Here is a 17,709-nt window from a genome sequence, read left to right on the forward strand (position 1 = left end):
TCCTTTGTTTTGTTTCCTTCTGAATATCATATTGTCTCTTATCCATTAAGTCAATTCAGAGACTGGTTCTCTCACCTTTGGGCTAGGATACCTCTTATTAATTGTATCCTTAACATAGTATTTAGTAAAAATAAAGGATTAGGTTCTAAATGTTGCATTATCCTAATAAAAATAGGTAACAGCTTGAAAGTAAATTGCTTATCTTTTTATGTTTTATTGACTTTCAAATTAACAAGATGCTGAAGTGATTTGCCATTTCCTTCTAAAGCTCATTTTATAGATGAGGCAAAAAAAATTAAATGACTTGCCCAAGATCACACATTTATTAGTGTCTGAAGTCAAATTTGAACTAAAAAATGATGAGTCTTCTTTACTTCAGAGAATGAATTTCATCTCCTGTGCCACCTTGGAGAGCATTCATACTTCTTTGAAAAAAGGTTTGTTTCTAAGAATGATAAACACAGACCTTCTGCTCTTTCAATACTGAAAATATTGTGCGAAATGTAAGTTTTTGTATTTTAAACATATGACTCCTAAATGTCCCCTATACAGTGATTAGTTTTTAAATATAATTAGCCACAAATTTCACTTATTAGATTCTCTTACCTTCCCAATAGCAATTCTTCTAAAGATTTAGACAAATAGGGGGCGGCTAGGTGGCACAGGTAAAGCACCGGCCCTGGAGTCAGGAATACCTGGGTTCAAATCCAGTCTCAGACACTTAATAATTACCTAGCTGTGTGGCCTTGGGCAAGCCACTTAACCCCATTTGCCTTGCAAAAAACAAAAACCTAAAAAAAAAAGATCTAGACAAATGACCTTGTTATTGAGCTCTGTTGCCGAAGACACTGAAGATTCATTTTAAAGACAAAGGTTTCTTTCCAGCTGTTTCCTACTTTGACTGCGCACATTCCTTTGGAGTTCTTCATCATGACCCCATGTTCCAGGGCATTTACCTCCCCAATCTTTAGCTTCTTTTTTTGTATATTGTCTTCCCTCTTTAGATTGTCAGCTTTTGGAAAGTAGGTGCTGTCTTTCTTTTTTCATATTTTATCCCCTAATGCTTGTTGCTGATCCTAATTTTAGCATTTAACATAGCATAGTGGCTGGTATGTGACAGGTACTTTAGAGATGCTTCATAACTCAATCTGAATGGATTCAGCCTGGCCAAATGACCTTATGATGAGAATGGCAAAGCGAAAGGATTCACACATACGGTAGAATGGAAAAGAAACCAGATCTGGATTCAGAGGAACTTGGTTTATGCTAGATTTGCAACTTGCTATCAGAGTGACATCGAACAAGTCACTTCACTTAATCTAATTGGATCTGATTTTTCTCGTCTGGAAAATTAGAAATTGCATTATATTTAGAGATCAAGTTCCAAGATCCTATGCCAAACATTAAGAAAATATTTGAGAGAAAAGAAGAACTATGATCTTCTTTAACCTGTTCATGAAGCTAAAAATGAGCAGTGGAAGAATGACTGTATTAATTTTTCATCTCTGCCCTTTCTAGTGTTTTTGGATCTTGATTCACATGGGTATTTGAAGTGCCTGATTCTAGTATACTCTATTTTTTTGATTTAGAGAGGAAAAGGAAGGAAGGGAATTGATATCAGAAGTGAGAAATAATTCTATAATTGAATTCTCTTTGGAGAAACTGGGCTTATACAACCTTTCTTCATGTCAGTAAGCCATTAATTCTTTAGTGATTTCTCATGATAAAATGAAGTACTCAATGTTATAGATATTTATTATGTATTTAATATGTGCTATGGTTGGGAATTCAAAGAGAAAATGAAAAGTTTCTGGCCTGAAGAATCTTATTGTATTGAGAGTTGAAGCAGGGAAATTAATCAATAAGTATTTAATAAGCAGCCATTATTTGCTAGCCTATCATATGGTAGGGATAAGCAAAAAAAGTAAAAACTATTCCCTACTCTCAAGGAGCTCATGATCTAATAAAAGGGCAATAGTCAAATAATTATGTATAAGGAAGATATAGAGAGGAACTACAGGGAAGCTTGAGCAGTAAGAGGGATCAGGAAAGGTTTCTTTAGATTAAAATGAAATTTTACTTGAGTCTAGAAGGTAGAAGTCAGGTTAGTCAGGAGGCAGAGATGGGAGGGAGGGAGGGAGGAAGGGAGGGGGAGAGAGAGAGAGAGAGAGAGAGAGAGCGAGAGCGAGAGCGAGAGCGAGAGCGAGAGAGAGAGAGAGAGAGAGAGAGAGAGAGAGAGAGAGAGAAATAGACAAAGAGAGATAGTGGGAGAGACAGAGACAGACAGAGACAGGGAGAGAAAAAGGAGACAGAATTCTTGAATTCTAGGACTGGGGGACAGAATTGTAATAGCAAGGAAATCAATGATTCACAGAACATATGGAGAATAGTAAGCTGTATGACTGGAAAAAGTAGGAAAGAGGTAGACTATGAAGGTCTTTAAAAATCAAAGGCTTTTATATTTGATCCTGAAGATAATAGGGAGTCACTGGAGTTTATTTTCATTTTCCTTGGAGTAGCAACTTTAATATATTTTTTGTAACTATCTATATTTGCCACCTGGTTCTTTTATCTCTGCCTCACCTTTTGTTGGCAGGAATTATAAAAAATGAGTTAGAACTGGAGATTGTTGAAAAATTGACTATCTTTCCATCATTCACAATGAATTGTAAATTCATTTCTGTTTTAAATATTCCTTGAGAACAGAGTAAACAGAAATTATTGTAAAACAAGTATAGAAGAATTTTAAAATTTTAGGTGAAAATTACTATGTTATAAAGTTTGATTTGAAAATAAAACAGTTTAAAAGAATGATCAAAGATAGCAAACTAAATAACTTTGGTTATGCTTTTCCTGTGTAGGGAAAATAAATCTGCCATTAATTTTAGAAATGAATTTGTGTTTTTCAGAAGGTTAGCCTTTGAAGAGGAAGGAGAACTTCATTGCCTGGTATTTTCTTCACTGTGTGTGATATCATATCTATAATAAAAGCTGACTCATATTTGCAGATAATTATTACTTTCTCATTTACTGGAATCTGGTTTATGTGAGAATATGTAATTTGACAGGATCAATAGTCATCATTTTTACTTGCACTTTATAAAATGTAGGGAACTGAATAACAAATAGGAAAAATTTTCCAACCTCAAAAATAGACTAAGGATTAATTGTTTTAATTATATGGGTCTTTTCACTTTTATTACTTGTCTTATTTTCTGAAAAAACCCCATGATATTTATTAATATGGTACAACTGTATATTATTTATGATGTTTTCTGCATATGTATATTTACCTGCTCTAAAGACTATGTGAAAATGAAATGTTAATTGATTAAAATATAAAATATTTCAGAGAAATGGAATAATCTAAAACATTCCAGTTTTTTTCAGATAAATCATGTCTTAGATATTAGCTAAATATAAAAATAATAAAGTATAAACATTAGATATATGATAAGAACAATAGTAAAAATAATTACAGTAATAATATTGAATGTGTTACTTATGCTTATATTCTTTATGGTTCTCTAAATAAAAACAGAAAAATAAGTCTAATTATTCTAAAAATTTTTACTAATTTAAGTGGCCTTTCCTTTTTCTAAGTTGTTATATATAGCATATATATATATATATATATATATATATATATTCAGTAGATACTTTTAGTCCTAGAAAATAAAAAGAATTTGGTTCATATACATAAGATATAATTCTCTAATTAGAGTACATTGGAACCTTAGGAGATCATAAGTTCTAATCTTTATTTTGCTGAAAAAGAAACTGACCCTCATGAGCCCATCCATTCCATAAATAATAAATGTTTGAGGTTGAATTTGAACCCAAGTTTTTCTGTTTACAAGTCTAACACTAGATCTTATATGACACAATGAACAACAGTTTGAATCTACATCATTAGACTTTAAAATGAGACCACATTTTTTTTAAATAAATGAGAACAGAGGGTATAGGGGACTTTTACAGAGACAATCAGGAGATATTCCATTGAAAATACATAACCAATTAATATGAAATGTTGTGTTGTAGTGGGAGAATTAAAAAAATTGGGTTAATGTGAAATAAACAGAAATAGGGTTATAGGTTAAGAATTATTTGATGACTTTCTAAAAATGTTTAAAGGAAAAGGTATCAGATTATTAAACCCTATTACTTAAAACTTATCCGAGACTGAAAAAGGATGATTCATTTTAGTAAATATATATATATATATATATATATATATATATATATATTTGAAACCTTTGATTTCTATGCTTAAATCAATAGAATCAATACTATGAGCTATATAGGTTTGAAGAGGGAGAGTATTAGATATAGGGTTATAATCTCATATCACCTGGAATTCTGTCATTTTCAGTGAACCATTAATATTACCCTCAATCAGAATTTTCTTTATCTTGGAAGGATAAGGACTTCCCCAGGTGCTCCTGATCATCTGTGGTCCATATTACCTAAGTCAAAACCTGATAAAAGTTGAGATTGTTGCTGACATATCTGTCCTCTGTCAATAATTGAAGACTGCTGCATAGGAGAAGATTATACTGAAAGCTTGGTTGTTGAAGACCTGGTTATATGACCTATGATATGTCACTTAATGTCAAGGGTCTTGACTTGCATTGGTTGAAATAGTTTCCTTACCTAAGAATTCCCTATAACAATAAAATTAGCTAAAGAGATAGAACATTTGATTCAGGAAGACTTGGGTTCAACTTTTCTCTCCAGCACTTACTAGCTGTTTGATCTTGGGCAAGATAGTTACCCTCTTTTATTGTTTTTGATTTTTTTTTTGCAAGGCAATGGGGTTAAGTGACTTGCCCACAGTCACAAAGTTAGGTAATTATTAAGTGTCTGTGGTCACATTTGAACTCAGGTCCTCCTGACTCCAGGGCTGGTTGCCCCAAGTGACCTTCTTTTGGATTTGATGGGTTTGGGTGACTTTTTAAGTCCCTTTCAACTCTAAATTATAATCACAAGTCCAGACCCTTTCTCCTTTCCTTTAAGAGTAGGACAGAACTACAAAAGAGAAAGATTTTTTCCCCTAAGAAATAAAGAATTTTACAACATTTAAAATAAAGCATTTCTTAGACACTAAAGTGGGGGTTCTTAATCTTTTGTGTTATGGGGTTTCTTTTGCCTTTCCAGAATTGATCTAAGACTTTTTTTGATTCATTGTTTTCTGTGTTCAGAAATTCTTTCATTATTGTATTGAAGTTTCTTGACTTGTCATGTTTTTCTGGGAGACCTAGAAGCCTTTGTTTCTATGAGTCTTATCAATGAGATCAACATAGCTATGAAGAACATAATTTCCATCAATGTTGCTATTTTTGCTTCTTTTTCAAATTATCCTTCACTTCTTTGTATTTATTTTTCTAATCAGGTACTTTCTCTTGTTTCTTTGGTTAGACTTACCTCCATAAATTCAAGTTTTTCCATTCTGTCAATAATTTCTGCTGTGTAGAGCATAAATTCTGCTTTTATATTGCTTTTAAAACACTCAGGAGCATTGAGTAGTAATTCCATGCTTCAATATCCATAGGGTTTTTTGCCTCATCTTATGTTAAATCTTTTTTTTATAATATTTGTTGATAGAAACCTGAATTGCTTTACTAGGTCTGGAAGTCATATTTCTTTCTATTATTTATGTCTTCCTTATTTGTTTATTTTCTTTGTGCTCACGGTCTTTGAAAGATCTTCTTCATGATATCTATGGAAATTTGTTCTTTTGTTTTGTATTCTGACTCCTCCTTTCCCCTTTTTCCCTCATTTTTCTCACTCCTCTAACTGATGTAGTTTCTCTCAGTACAGATTCTCAAGAATAAAAATCTAGCTGTCTTTACTTGAGAATCTTATTCCTCACCAAATTCTCAAAAGCATCTCAAAAGAATTAGAGAATTGGAAAGAAAAATAATCTATCAGATACCTAACTTTTGCCATTGGTGATAATTGGTGATAATTGGTATCTCAATATCTTCTCAGACTGGACCTATTATGGTTCATCAGTCTAGGTATTAGCCCAAATAATATTTAGAGGGACAGAACTGACCCTGGTGGAGCCTGGGCTCTTTCCTTCAGGTATATCAAAGAACCACCCAAACCTACTCAACCTCCCACTATGTTTTATCTTGTTTCTTTTCTTTTCCAATTCTGTACCTCAGCAATGCACAGTGCTATCATCTTGTCCCTGTTGAAGCTTGGGAAAATTTGTGATGTTTGTAGTTTAAATGTTTGTGATTCTGGGAAAAAACTGGGGTCAGTGTTTGGGATTCCATTATGTTGCAGGCATGCGTGTTATGTTGGTTTATACAACATTGTTGAACAAGGGAGTAAGCATGAACTGGGTGTCAATTCGTAGAGTTTTTAATCTTTGTGTTCTTAATATCTTAGATCATTGAGAAATTTGAAATTGCTTTATAGATGATGTATAATTTCAATTTTGGAAAAGTTTGAGAGATCCCCAGGATTAGAGAAAATGTTAGTTCTTCCACTTTATTGACCATGTGACCTGTAAGTCCCCTTTTGCTTTTCTTTATATTTTCAGTACATGGAAGTCCTCATAGTAAGTGCTTAATGTTTTTTGATTTTATTTGATTTAGCAGTCTGGGGAAGACCTTAGAACCAGTCTCATAATATTTTTAAATGTCAAAAAACAAAATACAATGGAAACCATTTCTGCTGAAATCTGGTTATCAATGTTTAAAAAGGTCATGAACATGAAAAAGTACCCCAATATTAAAGGACTATTTTCATTTAATTCTGACCATTAAAACTTATGGATATTTCTTTTGTTTACAGATTCTTGAACAATGTTGGCTTCTTCTTTCCATTGATAATGATGTTGACATGGATGGTATCTGTAGCCAGTATGGTCCGAAAGCTGGTTTATGAAAGAGAGATTCGTCTTGAAGAGGTATCATTATTCAATCATGAATTCAGAATTAGTTAGGACGAAAAGGAAAACAAAAAATTAATACTGCAAGAGAGCATGGGCTTTAGGGTTGAAAAAATCTGAATTTGAGTCCCAGCACTGATTTTTTTTCCACCTGCAAGATCACGGGAAGTTTTCTTTAACCCATTCTTTGCCTCAATTTCCTCTTCTCTAAAATGAAGGTATTGAAGTTGATCATCTCTAAGATCTCTTACAATTCTAAATCTGTGGCATTTGAGCTCTAGGAGAACTTATGTAATATAGCATCAAAAAAAGTGAACCTTGGTTTGAGGTTTAATTCTAACACTGGTTGAGTCCACCTGAACATGTTACAATTTCTTTGAGCATCTGTCAAATGGGAATAATAATACTTGCACTTCCCTCCTCTTAAGAATATTGGGAGGAAAAAACTTTGTAAATCTAAAATCAGAGCCAAAATGGATGTTGTGGAATCAAATGTACCTATTTTGCATTCATTCCAGTCCCTGGGTTTCTGATTTAGAATCTTCCTGACAAGTCAGATTTTCACAAAAACTGCTTTAAGTTGGAGCCTCAACCCATGCGGACACAAAAATGCTTCTTTCTCTTGAGATGGAGTACTAATGAAGGACGAAGACAATAGAATAAAAATCTAGCTGTCTTTACTTGAGAATGTTGCTCCTCTCCAAATTCTCAAGAGCATCTCAAAGGAATAGCGAATTGGAAAGAAAAGAATCTGTCAGATACCTAACTTTTAGCATTGGTAAGAAGAAAGGCTATTTGGTTTTCCATATTTGGTCTGCCTCATTTCATGAATTGAAATAATGTTAAAGCTAGTTTTAAGAAAAAAAATGTTCATGTCCTGAAATACATTCCTAGAAAAGAGTCACATTGCAACCTAATCATCCATCATTATGGTTTCATTGAGGCAGAAGGAAGACATCATTAATTCATTCTACAATTGGGGGGGAAAAGTTATTTGTCAGCTTGACCAGGTCTCAAAACACATACAATGTGTGGTACATAAAAAACTTCATTTGAATTTTACAACAGTTCTACGAGCTAGTGCCATGGGAATATTTTCTCATCTTATAGATGAGGAAACTGAGTCTCACAGAGAAAAATGGCTTGCCCATGGTAATGTCAGTAGCATGTATTGGATGCATGATTTGAAGTCAAAATTCTTCTGACTTATTTCCTTTTTACCATTTTGCCTCTCAATTTATTTGCTTTCCATACAACTATAGACACTTGAAGTTTGGTATTAACTCTTGTGTATGTGTTGAAATTTTTAAAAAATAATTTAGGATTCTTCTCTCAAATTATATCATGAACCATGTTATGTCTTATACTTTTCAATATCTCCCACTGAATGTAGCACAGTGCTTTGTATAAATCACATAGTTGAAAATGTTTATTAGTTTACTCTCTTTTCATTTCATGTATAATAGATGAAAACTCAGAGAAAACAAAGTAAATTATATTTGGAGGAATTTTAATTTTAATACATTGATTTCATTCTTTTCATATTTTTTCCTAATGACACAATGGGATTGATGCATTTTTACTTCAAGATTGGAAGACACAGTTTCTGAAGGTCTAAGAGGGAGTCTGTGTTTGTTAAATACTGTTTGACCTTTCACCTTTCTCTTCTACCCTTCTAATCTTCCAAGTCAATAACAACAATAATGAATAGAATTCATTGAAATAAATCTAATGATTGCTTTGTCTTTCCACCAAATTCTGATTTTTTTCTCAATTTATCTCATTTAAAAAAAAGTCTTTATACCTGAAGAAATAGCAGAGATAATCTTGCTCAGTATCTTTATTTAAGTTGGAGCCTTTATTTAAAAAGTGAGGATATTGAAGGCCATAGAAGTTAAAATGATTTTCCTAAAGTAGCCCACTTAGAAGTTACTTAGAAGCAGAAGTGGGGCTAAAAGCTGCCAGGACTCATTCTCATGTTGTTCTCTTTCTGTTCAAGAACTATCCTATTTTTTCTCATTTTTTTTGCATTGTTAATGGTAATTTAGGATTTTTCTCTTGACAGTATATGAGGATGATGGGTGTTCACCCCACTGTTAATTTCCTTGCCTGGTTTCTGGAGAATATCATCATGATTATTATAAGCAGCTGTGCTCTGGCCATCATCCTGAAAACAAGTGGCATCTTTACACATAGCAATGCCTTCATCATTTTCCTCTTCCTCCTGGACTTTGGCGTTTCGGTCATCATGCTAAGTTTCCTACTCAGTGCATTTTTCAGCAGTGCCAATACCGCAGCCTTGTGTACCAGTTTGGTGTATATGATCACATTTTTGCCTTACATAGTTCTCTTGGTCCTACACAACCAACTGAGTTTTGCTATTCAGACAGTTCTGGTAAGTCATGGCTCTGTGTTCCCTACTCTTTCCTTCTGTCAATAAAAACAGAACAACAAAATTGACCAGTTGGTTTTGTTATTTTTAGGGTTATTTTGGGAGAGATAATAAGATAGAGTAGTGAACTGACTTGGAGTTAAAAAGATCTAGACTTGAGGCTTGCCTCTGTCTCCTCATATTAACTGCTTAACTAGAGGTAAAGTCCCTTAATGTCTCAGGCTCCGGAATGAGTTGCTGATCTGAAGGGATGGAAGAAGTTTCTATACTGGGAGTTTCCTACTCAGATGGATTTATAGGTGGTGCCAAAAAATCAATGACAGCAATAAAACCTTTTAAAGATTTCCTTTTCATTATTCTGTTCATAGACCCACACCCGGCAGCCACAGCTCTGTCAGATTACAATGATTTTGCTGGATGACAGCCTGTTGAATGTTGCCATTATTAATGTAATAGAGGATATTGCAGGAAGACACCCTGGGAACTCAGCAGCCTTCAAAAGAGAAGACTAAACCGTAGCATATAAGCTTTTTTTTTCCCTGTATGAAACAAAAAGAGACATTTCTAAGTCTCTTGATAAGTGCAGACCTAAGCATTCTATTGAAGGTCCTGTGAATCGTATTATGTTAATGGCAGTGATCATTCCTTTAGCAATATCAAAATCAGTCATTTAAAATGTACCTGTTGAAAAAAGTATTTCCCTTCAGATATTCATATAACTTCTAATCTATTCCTAAAATCATTTCACTATGAAAAAGGAAAGAAAAAAACAAAAAGAGAGAAAGAAGGGAGGGATAAAGGAAAGAAATAAGAAAAGAGGGAAAGAAAATTAATCTATATTAGATTAGCAACCATATGAAAGAAAGCACAGTAGTCAAGGATATGAAAAGTTGTACTTAAATGAGGACCATAAACTCATGGATAGAGTGCTGGTTTTGAAATAAGAAATAAATGGTTCTAATCCCATATCTGACAATTAATAGCCTTCACATCTCAAACTCCGTGTAACTCAGGTAACTCTTTTGGACTTATCCACTGTCTTTTCTGCCTTTATTTGGTTTAGGATGATTGGTTTAGGGTAATAATTAAGATCATGCCTCCCAACATATTCACTACTTCACATTGAAATTTGTTCCAGTTGCTCTTAAAATAATGACAATATCTTTCTATTTTTATTTATTATTATTAGAGTGTTATTAACTAGGTATATCGATGGTATTGAGGAGAAATAGAAAAATAATAAAATATTAGGCAAAGGCTATATAGGCAATACCTATTATTATTTAAAATTCAAATTGTGACTTCTCTTCCTCTATTGATGCAAAGGTTTGAAGTTTTATTCAGCAATTTTTTTGTCTACTTCCCTCTATAATTAAAAAACTGTATTAGCCATCTACTTTTGATAACATTGTATTCTTCAGCTTGAAATGCATTTTGTCTTTTCTATTGTAGTATGGTACATTTGCCCTTTCCAGTGGATAAAATAATATTTTTATACAATAGAATTCCTTTTCCAGTGGATAGTGCTCTATTCATTCCATTATTTTGCTTCTAGTGAGCTCTAGGGCATTCACTTATTTTAAAAAAAAGAGGCACTTTATTCTCTTTTCTGCTTCTATATTTTATACTTTCAACATGTAGTACATTGGATTTATGACACCAAGCACTGCAGAAAAGTGAAATAATTCCTTTTAACATTAATAACTAACTTGTTATCATTCTTTTAAAAATAGGTTGGCATTCTGTTAAATTTTTCAGGTTCAGAAATTTAAATAGTAGCCCAGAGCAAGTGTTTGGTTCATTTGAATGTGAATGGTTCACTGTTTCTCAAGCTGAATTTATTCTTGGACCTGCTCTTTTATTCAATGAAAAACCCTAATGTGACTCTTCTCATCTTTTCTCTATCAATTGGTACAGTGTTTTCTATCTACAACTGCCTTTGGGCAAGGTGTATTTTTCATTACATTCTTGGAAGGACAAGAGGCAGGTAAGATTATGGATTTCCCCCTCAATTGCCTTTTAATGTTTAAGGCTTAAAATAGCAATTTTTGGAAATTTATGAGTTTTAATATATTCCATAGGATTAGGTAAGAAGAAAGACTGTTTGTTTAATAATGGATGGGTTTTAAAAATGTCTTTTTTTCCTTTGTGTAATTTATTGTTTCTTATTTCATTGCCTTTGGTAAAAGTGGAAATATAATCTTTACCCTCACATTTTGCTTTATATTATCTTTTCTCATATATTTCCCTCTCCCTTGCCCTCCCATTTTGCAAACATCTCCCCTCTTTCTCCTCACCTTAATTTTTCCTCTTTTACTTTGAGATTATTTAACTATAGTTGCCAATAGAGACTCCTTGGGGAGTTTTAGAAGATCCATGAGAAGAATGTACTTTTCTAAATCAAAGCACATAGAGGATTATATTAAAAATGCTGCAAGTGGCCACTTGTCCCTGGTCTGGTTGGGGTGAGGAGGGCTTGAACCATGAGTGAGCTAGCATTTCTTTTTTTATTTACCCACCTCTTCATTTCTTTTTCCTTTGTTTTACTTGCTCTTTCTCTGGGCTTGGATCATATATTGCTTGGGGTTGAACTTGACTGGTAGTGAATTAGGGTGAGATAAATGAAATGTGTGTGTGTGTGTGTGTGTGTTTGTGTGAAGTTGATCCTACATACCTCCAACTCTGAGGGTTGGGAGGGAGATCTAGAAATAGCAATTTGGAATTAAAGCAGCTACCTAATTATTACTTCCTTTCCCCAGGATATTCAAGTCTCTAAGTTAAAACATAAGGTGCAAAAGACCTCTAAGTTTATATGTCATATTTTATTCTTTAAGGTTCCAATGGTTTAAGTAGTATAAATACCAAAATAAAGACAAGCAGCTTAACATTTTCTCCTATGTATTCAGCATTTTTCTATCTAACCATTTATTTCTTTGATAATTTTCTTTTTATTTATTTATTTTTATCCTCACACACCCACCCCTACTCACCTATCAACCTCACCTCTGCCCCCCCCACACCCACCCACCCAAACATCCACACCCCCCCCACATGCATGTGCCGTGCACGCACACACGACAGGCTCATGGCTGAATGGCTGACCATAATGTAATATATTATTTTGGCCACAGCAATTGATGTTGTAAGATACAGCTTGTGAATGCCTTGATATTAGTCGTACCTATACTGAATAAATCCCAGATTTTTGAAATATTTAAACAATTATAGACACTTATCATATATTTAAACAAGTCTGTTTATATTCATAAAACTTTATAAACCTCAATTGCTGATATATATTGAATTAATTTCTGAACAGTTTTAAAAATAATAAATTTTAAAATATTCCCCAAAATGACAAAAAATGTGGTAACTAGTTTCTAATCTTCTTGGTTCTTTTTGTGACTTAAAGGTCAAAGAGGGAAGGAATACAAGAAACAAGCATTTATGAAATGCCTACTATGTGCCAGACACTGTCTTCCTCTCCCTTTCATTACTCACATTCATTGCTGAAAACTGTTTCCTTTCTCTTCATTTCCCTATTGTATGTACAACCTACAATTATTGCAGATAGCTTCACTGAAAAATATGAGTGTTCAAAAATTAGCTCCTAAACCATTCTTTGTGTTTCTCAAACTTTTCCTTATCATGACTCATGACTCCCCCCGCCCCGCCAGTTCACAGAAGTGGTAACCGTATTTTAATCTCTCTACTTGGATCCTTGATCATATTCTCTTCCACCATTTTTAGGACCTTGCTCCAGTAATAATTTTCTCTTCCTTTCTTTCTGTCTTTCTCTCTCAATTTGCCACCTTTAATAGTACCTTCCAATTTTCCTCCAGTAATTTTCTAGAAAAGCCTTCCTTTGATCCTTATGGTCTGTCTGCCAATCAATCATGCTAATTCTCTCATTCTCTTCATTGTCAAAGTTCTGGAAAATGTTGCCTATACTCTGTGCCTCTGGTTCTTCATAATTCACTCAATACCTTCTAAATTCTTTACCTCCAACCCCACATTAATCTACTATTGTCTGTTATTTCATGATAGTCAAATCAAAAGTCCCTCTTCCCGTATCAGATCCTCCTGCAGAATCGGACACTGACCTCTCTCTCATAGTTAATCTTTTCCCTATCATTTCAGACAAATGACTATCTGGTTCTTCTCTCATTCTCAGAGTACTTTATTTTCTTCCTTACTCCTTTAGGTAGCTATTTCCTCTATGCTAATTCACTTTGATGCCCTCCCTTGGATATCATATTACCCATGTTTTGAAACCATCAAGTTGTCTCCCGATTATTTTTGTTAGCCCTTTCCTCACTTATGAATTTCTGTTCCACTCATTTACCTGACTGCAAGATAGATTCATCTGAATTACTCACAGAACCTCAAAATCTGCATTATCTAGTTATCTATCAGACTAAAATTTGTTCTTCTGACTCCATTAAATTTACTATAGTGCTATCATTTACCCAGTCTCCAATAATAGAAACCTTAATATTATCTAACTTTGCTCTAACTTCAAAATATCTCTTGAATATTTCCCCTCTTTTTTACTTTTATCATTGGCATACAAATCAAAGTTCTTATTAACACATCTGCTGTCCGTTTGCTGTAGCCTGCAAACTATTTTTATTTTTTCTCCTCTCTCAATCATCACATCTTTTTCTTCATACCCCTTCTAGGAACTAGTTTTCTTTATGGTTATATCTTGTTATTTCATGCTCAGGGATCTTCAGTGGCTCCCTATCACTCGAGGAAAGTTCAGACTATTTTCTATCATTCAAAACCCTCCTTTAAATGGCATTCCAACTTCCCTGTATATAATGTCCACTCCAGTCACATCGAGCTTATTTTTGTTTCTCAAACATCCTATAAAATTTTTTAAGCATTTTGCATATTCTTTGTTGGAAATTATTCAAAAGGTTTAATGTTGGTCTAACTTTGAGCTTGAGGAACTTTTTATTAACATTCCTTTTGTTTAGCTCTGTTTAGAGTGCCAGTATTGATACCCTTGCTTATCAATCCCAAGACATCTAGTGAAAAAGGTGTGCAGATGGGGCTTTGACCTTTTTCTTTATTACCAGGGATTCAGTGGAATAATATGTATCAATCTCTGGAACAAGAAGGAGGCATGACATTTGGATGGGTGTGCTGGATGATTCTCTTTGATTCTGTGGCATATTTTATATGTGGATGGTACTTCAGTAATTTGATTCCAGGTAAGAATTCTGAGACCTAAAAAAACAAACAAACAAATTAGCAAGATAGTAAAATTAAAAAAAACAATTCTCTTTTATTAATTTAGAAGAAAGATTAAAGAAAATAAAATTAAAAAAGAGAGAAATAATCAAATATTCTAAAGATGATTTAAAATGTGACTAGAGGGGCAGCTAGGTGGCACAGTGGATAGAGTACCGGCCCTGGAGTCAGGAGTACCTGAGTTCAAACTTGACCTCAGACACTTAATAATTACCTAGCTGTGTGGCCTTGGACGAGCCACTTAACCCCATTGACTTGCAAAAAACCTAAAAAAAATGTGTCTAGGGCTGAGTTTATGCAGAACTACTTTGGTATAAATAAATACTTTGGTAACCATATGCATAGTAGTAATAGAGTTTCAGAAGCAAGCTAGTTTTTTTTTTTAGATTTTTTTTTTTGCAAGGCAAGCGGGGTTAAGTGACTCGCCCAAGGCCACACAGCTAGGTAATTATTAAGTGTCTGAGACCGGATTTGAACCCAGGTGTTCCTGACTCCAAGGCCGGTGCTTTATCCACTACGCCACCTAGCTGTCCCAAGCTAGTATTTTTTAAGAATGTATTTTAGTATCTAGTATTCAGTTCAAATAATGCTATATCACCTAACCATGATATATTGGTATTTGCTAAATCAAACATGCTTTTGAGTAATGAAGATATATCAGAACATTATGTGATCAATTTGCTTCAAAATTCAATTATTATGAGTTGTTCTCTATGCCAATTGAAAAAAATACTATAATCACATACCATATAACCATGGAAGGGATATATAAACAGAATCTCCTTTGACTATTTATCTTCAGTTTTTCACAGAGAGATATATAGATTTTCCCAAAATTTCATTAAGACTTTTGGAAGAGGGGCAATTAGATGGCACAGTGGATTGAGTACTGGGTCTGGTTTCAGGAAGACCTGAGTTCAAATCTGACCTCAGATACTTCATGATTGCCTAGCTATGTGACCTTGAGCAAGTCACTTAACCCCATTGCCTTAAATAAATAAAAATGTTTAAAAAGACCTTTGGAATGCCATGTAAACCTACAGCATGGAAATTTCACACCACTCTGAACTTCCCTCAGCTCATTATGGTTTGACTTAGTCCTATTTTATAATAATCTCAGGTGTCTAAGAAAACAAAAGTCAGTCCGACTCATTAAATTTATAGGCAGATGACGATTCTCATTTTTCCTTATTACATGTCCTGGGGATATTACCCTTGTATATGGCATCAGTGGTGGTACAGGGTAGAACAAATAGAATAAGCAATTGATATATTGTGTAAGGCAGCTGACTCTTTTCACCCTGCTGTCTGCGACTTTTCAGCCAACAGAGTTAATGGTATGCAACCTTCTTGGACACTTCCCAACTCTGTTAAAGGGGATATGATGTGACAGAGATAGAATTAGAGAGTTAGAGAGAGAGAGAGAGTTAGAGAGAGAGAGAGAGAGAGAGAGAGAGAGAGAGAGAGAGAGAGAGAGGAGAGAGAGGAGAGAGAGTGACAGAGAGAAGAGAGAGAGACAGAGACAGAGAGTCAGAGAGATTCGGAGACAGAGAAAGGAACGTAGATAGAAGAGAGATAGGCAGGCAGATAGACAGAAACAGACAGACAGACATAGAGAGAGACATAGAGAAAAACACGTATGTGCCCACAGAATTGAATTATACTGAATTATTGTCATTGTCTTTACAAATGATTGTTGTTCAACAACTACTCTCCCCTGCATTGGCTGTTTTACTTATCTATATAGCACCTATTAGTGTTTTCATATCAGGAAGTCTCTCCCCATCATAGCTCCAGACTTAAGTTTGAGATCATCCAATTCATCTTCTCATTTTACCTAAGAGAAACCCATAATCTGAAGAAGTGACTAGACTAAGGTCATATAGGTAGTTAAGGAGAAGAGGTAGACTTTGAACTCAGGTCTTTTTGGGCTATGTCCCACTAAGTGACATTTTTTTCTTGGCTATTCTCTTGACAATTATGGCCAATTGCTACATTATATTTTTCCCTTTGTACTTTTTTTTAGGGTTTTTTTTTTTGCAAGGCAAATGGGGTTAAGTGGCTTGCCCAAGGCCACACAGTTAGGTCATTATTAAGTGTCTGAGACCGGATTTGAACCCAGGTACTCCTGACTCCAGGGCCGGTGCTTTATCCACTGTGCCACCTAGCTGCCCCTACCCTTTGTACTTTTAAGAATTTAATCAGGTTAGGCATCAGATTCCTGTGTCTTTCTCCTATGCTTTCTTTCCTAGGTGCTTGGCACTTATAAGTCCTATAGGCATAGGTTTCCCTTTATACAGAGGAATAAAGTACACTGGCCAATCCCAGTCATTTACTGGGTTAACCTGTCTCCCTGGATTGTTTTGGTACATGGCAACAGATGTAATATGAAAAGGGTGGGAGGATTGCAAAAAATCCATGCATCTTGGCATCCAAGATTCCCAGAATCTCTGAAAGAAGGACCTATGAGGTCATGATGACTGCTAAAGTATTTTTTTTTTTTTTACAATATTTTAGAGCAGTGGTTGCTGATGCACTTGAAGACTACCTTCCAGACAGAAGGGAAGACTGGCTTCTATGGGAGGCTTTTTAAACTGTCATGGCTAGATTATCAAACATACATATATTGTTTATCAGGAAGAACTGTATATCAGAAATGTAGTCAGGACTATATCTAAATGATATAGTCATCATATGCCTAAGTGTTTCAGGAAAATACAACTCTTTCACATGCACAGTATATATTCCAGGACACCAGACAACCAGGGAGGGGAAATAGAGGCATACTCTCTATCATCTGCCTCTTGATCAATTAGTGCATCATGGTAGAGACAGGGATATGCCTATCCTGGGGACATTTCTTTTTCAGGAATTCAAGCCAATGTGGTCATCTCCTTCCCAAGTTCTATTGCTTCACCTGAGATTTACTCTGGTTGAACAATCCCAATTATTCAATGATTAAAATTACCCAGTTTGGACATATTTATTGACCCCAGGTCCAGAATGTTCTTCCACCATAAGTATGACAGGCTACTTCCTGCCACCTCAGTTGAACTGGCATGATTGCTTCTCCCTACCTCAATGCTGACTGAGTTAATATCTTCCCTTGACCCTTGTGCTTACTGGTCTTTTGTTATTGTTTTTTTTTTTC

General features: G+C 34.5%; 1 protein-coding gene across 1 annotated transcript in view; it reads left to right on the plus strand.

Annotated features, from left to right (window-relative positions):
- The window catches only part of ABCA13 (ATP binding cassette subfamily A member 13), a 493,610-nt gene that overhangs the window by 159,337 nt on the left and 316,564 nt on the right, over window positions 1-17,709 (plus strand). The window contains exons 25-28 of the mRNA XM_074199032.1: window positions 6,811-6,925; window positions 8,973-9,302; window positions 11,217-11,286; window positions 14,384-14,518. Of these exons, the coding sequence (XP_074055133.1) occupies window positions 6,811-6,925; window positions 8,973-9,302; window positions 11,217-11,286; window positions 14,384-14,518 (650 nt within the window). The remainder of the gene's footprint in view (window positions 1-6,810; window positions 6,926-8,972; window positions 9,303-11,216; window positions 11,287-14,383; window positions 14,519-17,709) is intronic.

This window comes from Macrotis lagotis, chromosome 8 (assembly GCF_037893015.1).
Source record: "Macrotis lagotis isolate mMagLag1 chromosome 8, bilby.v1.9.chrom.fasta, whole genome shotgun sequence".
NCBI classification, from domain to species: domain Eukaryota; kingdom Metazoa; phylum Chordata; class Mammalia; order Peramelemorphia; family Peramelidae; genus Macrotis; species Macrotis lagotis.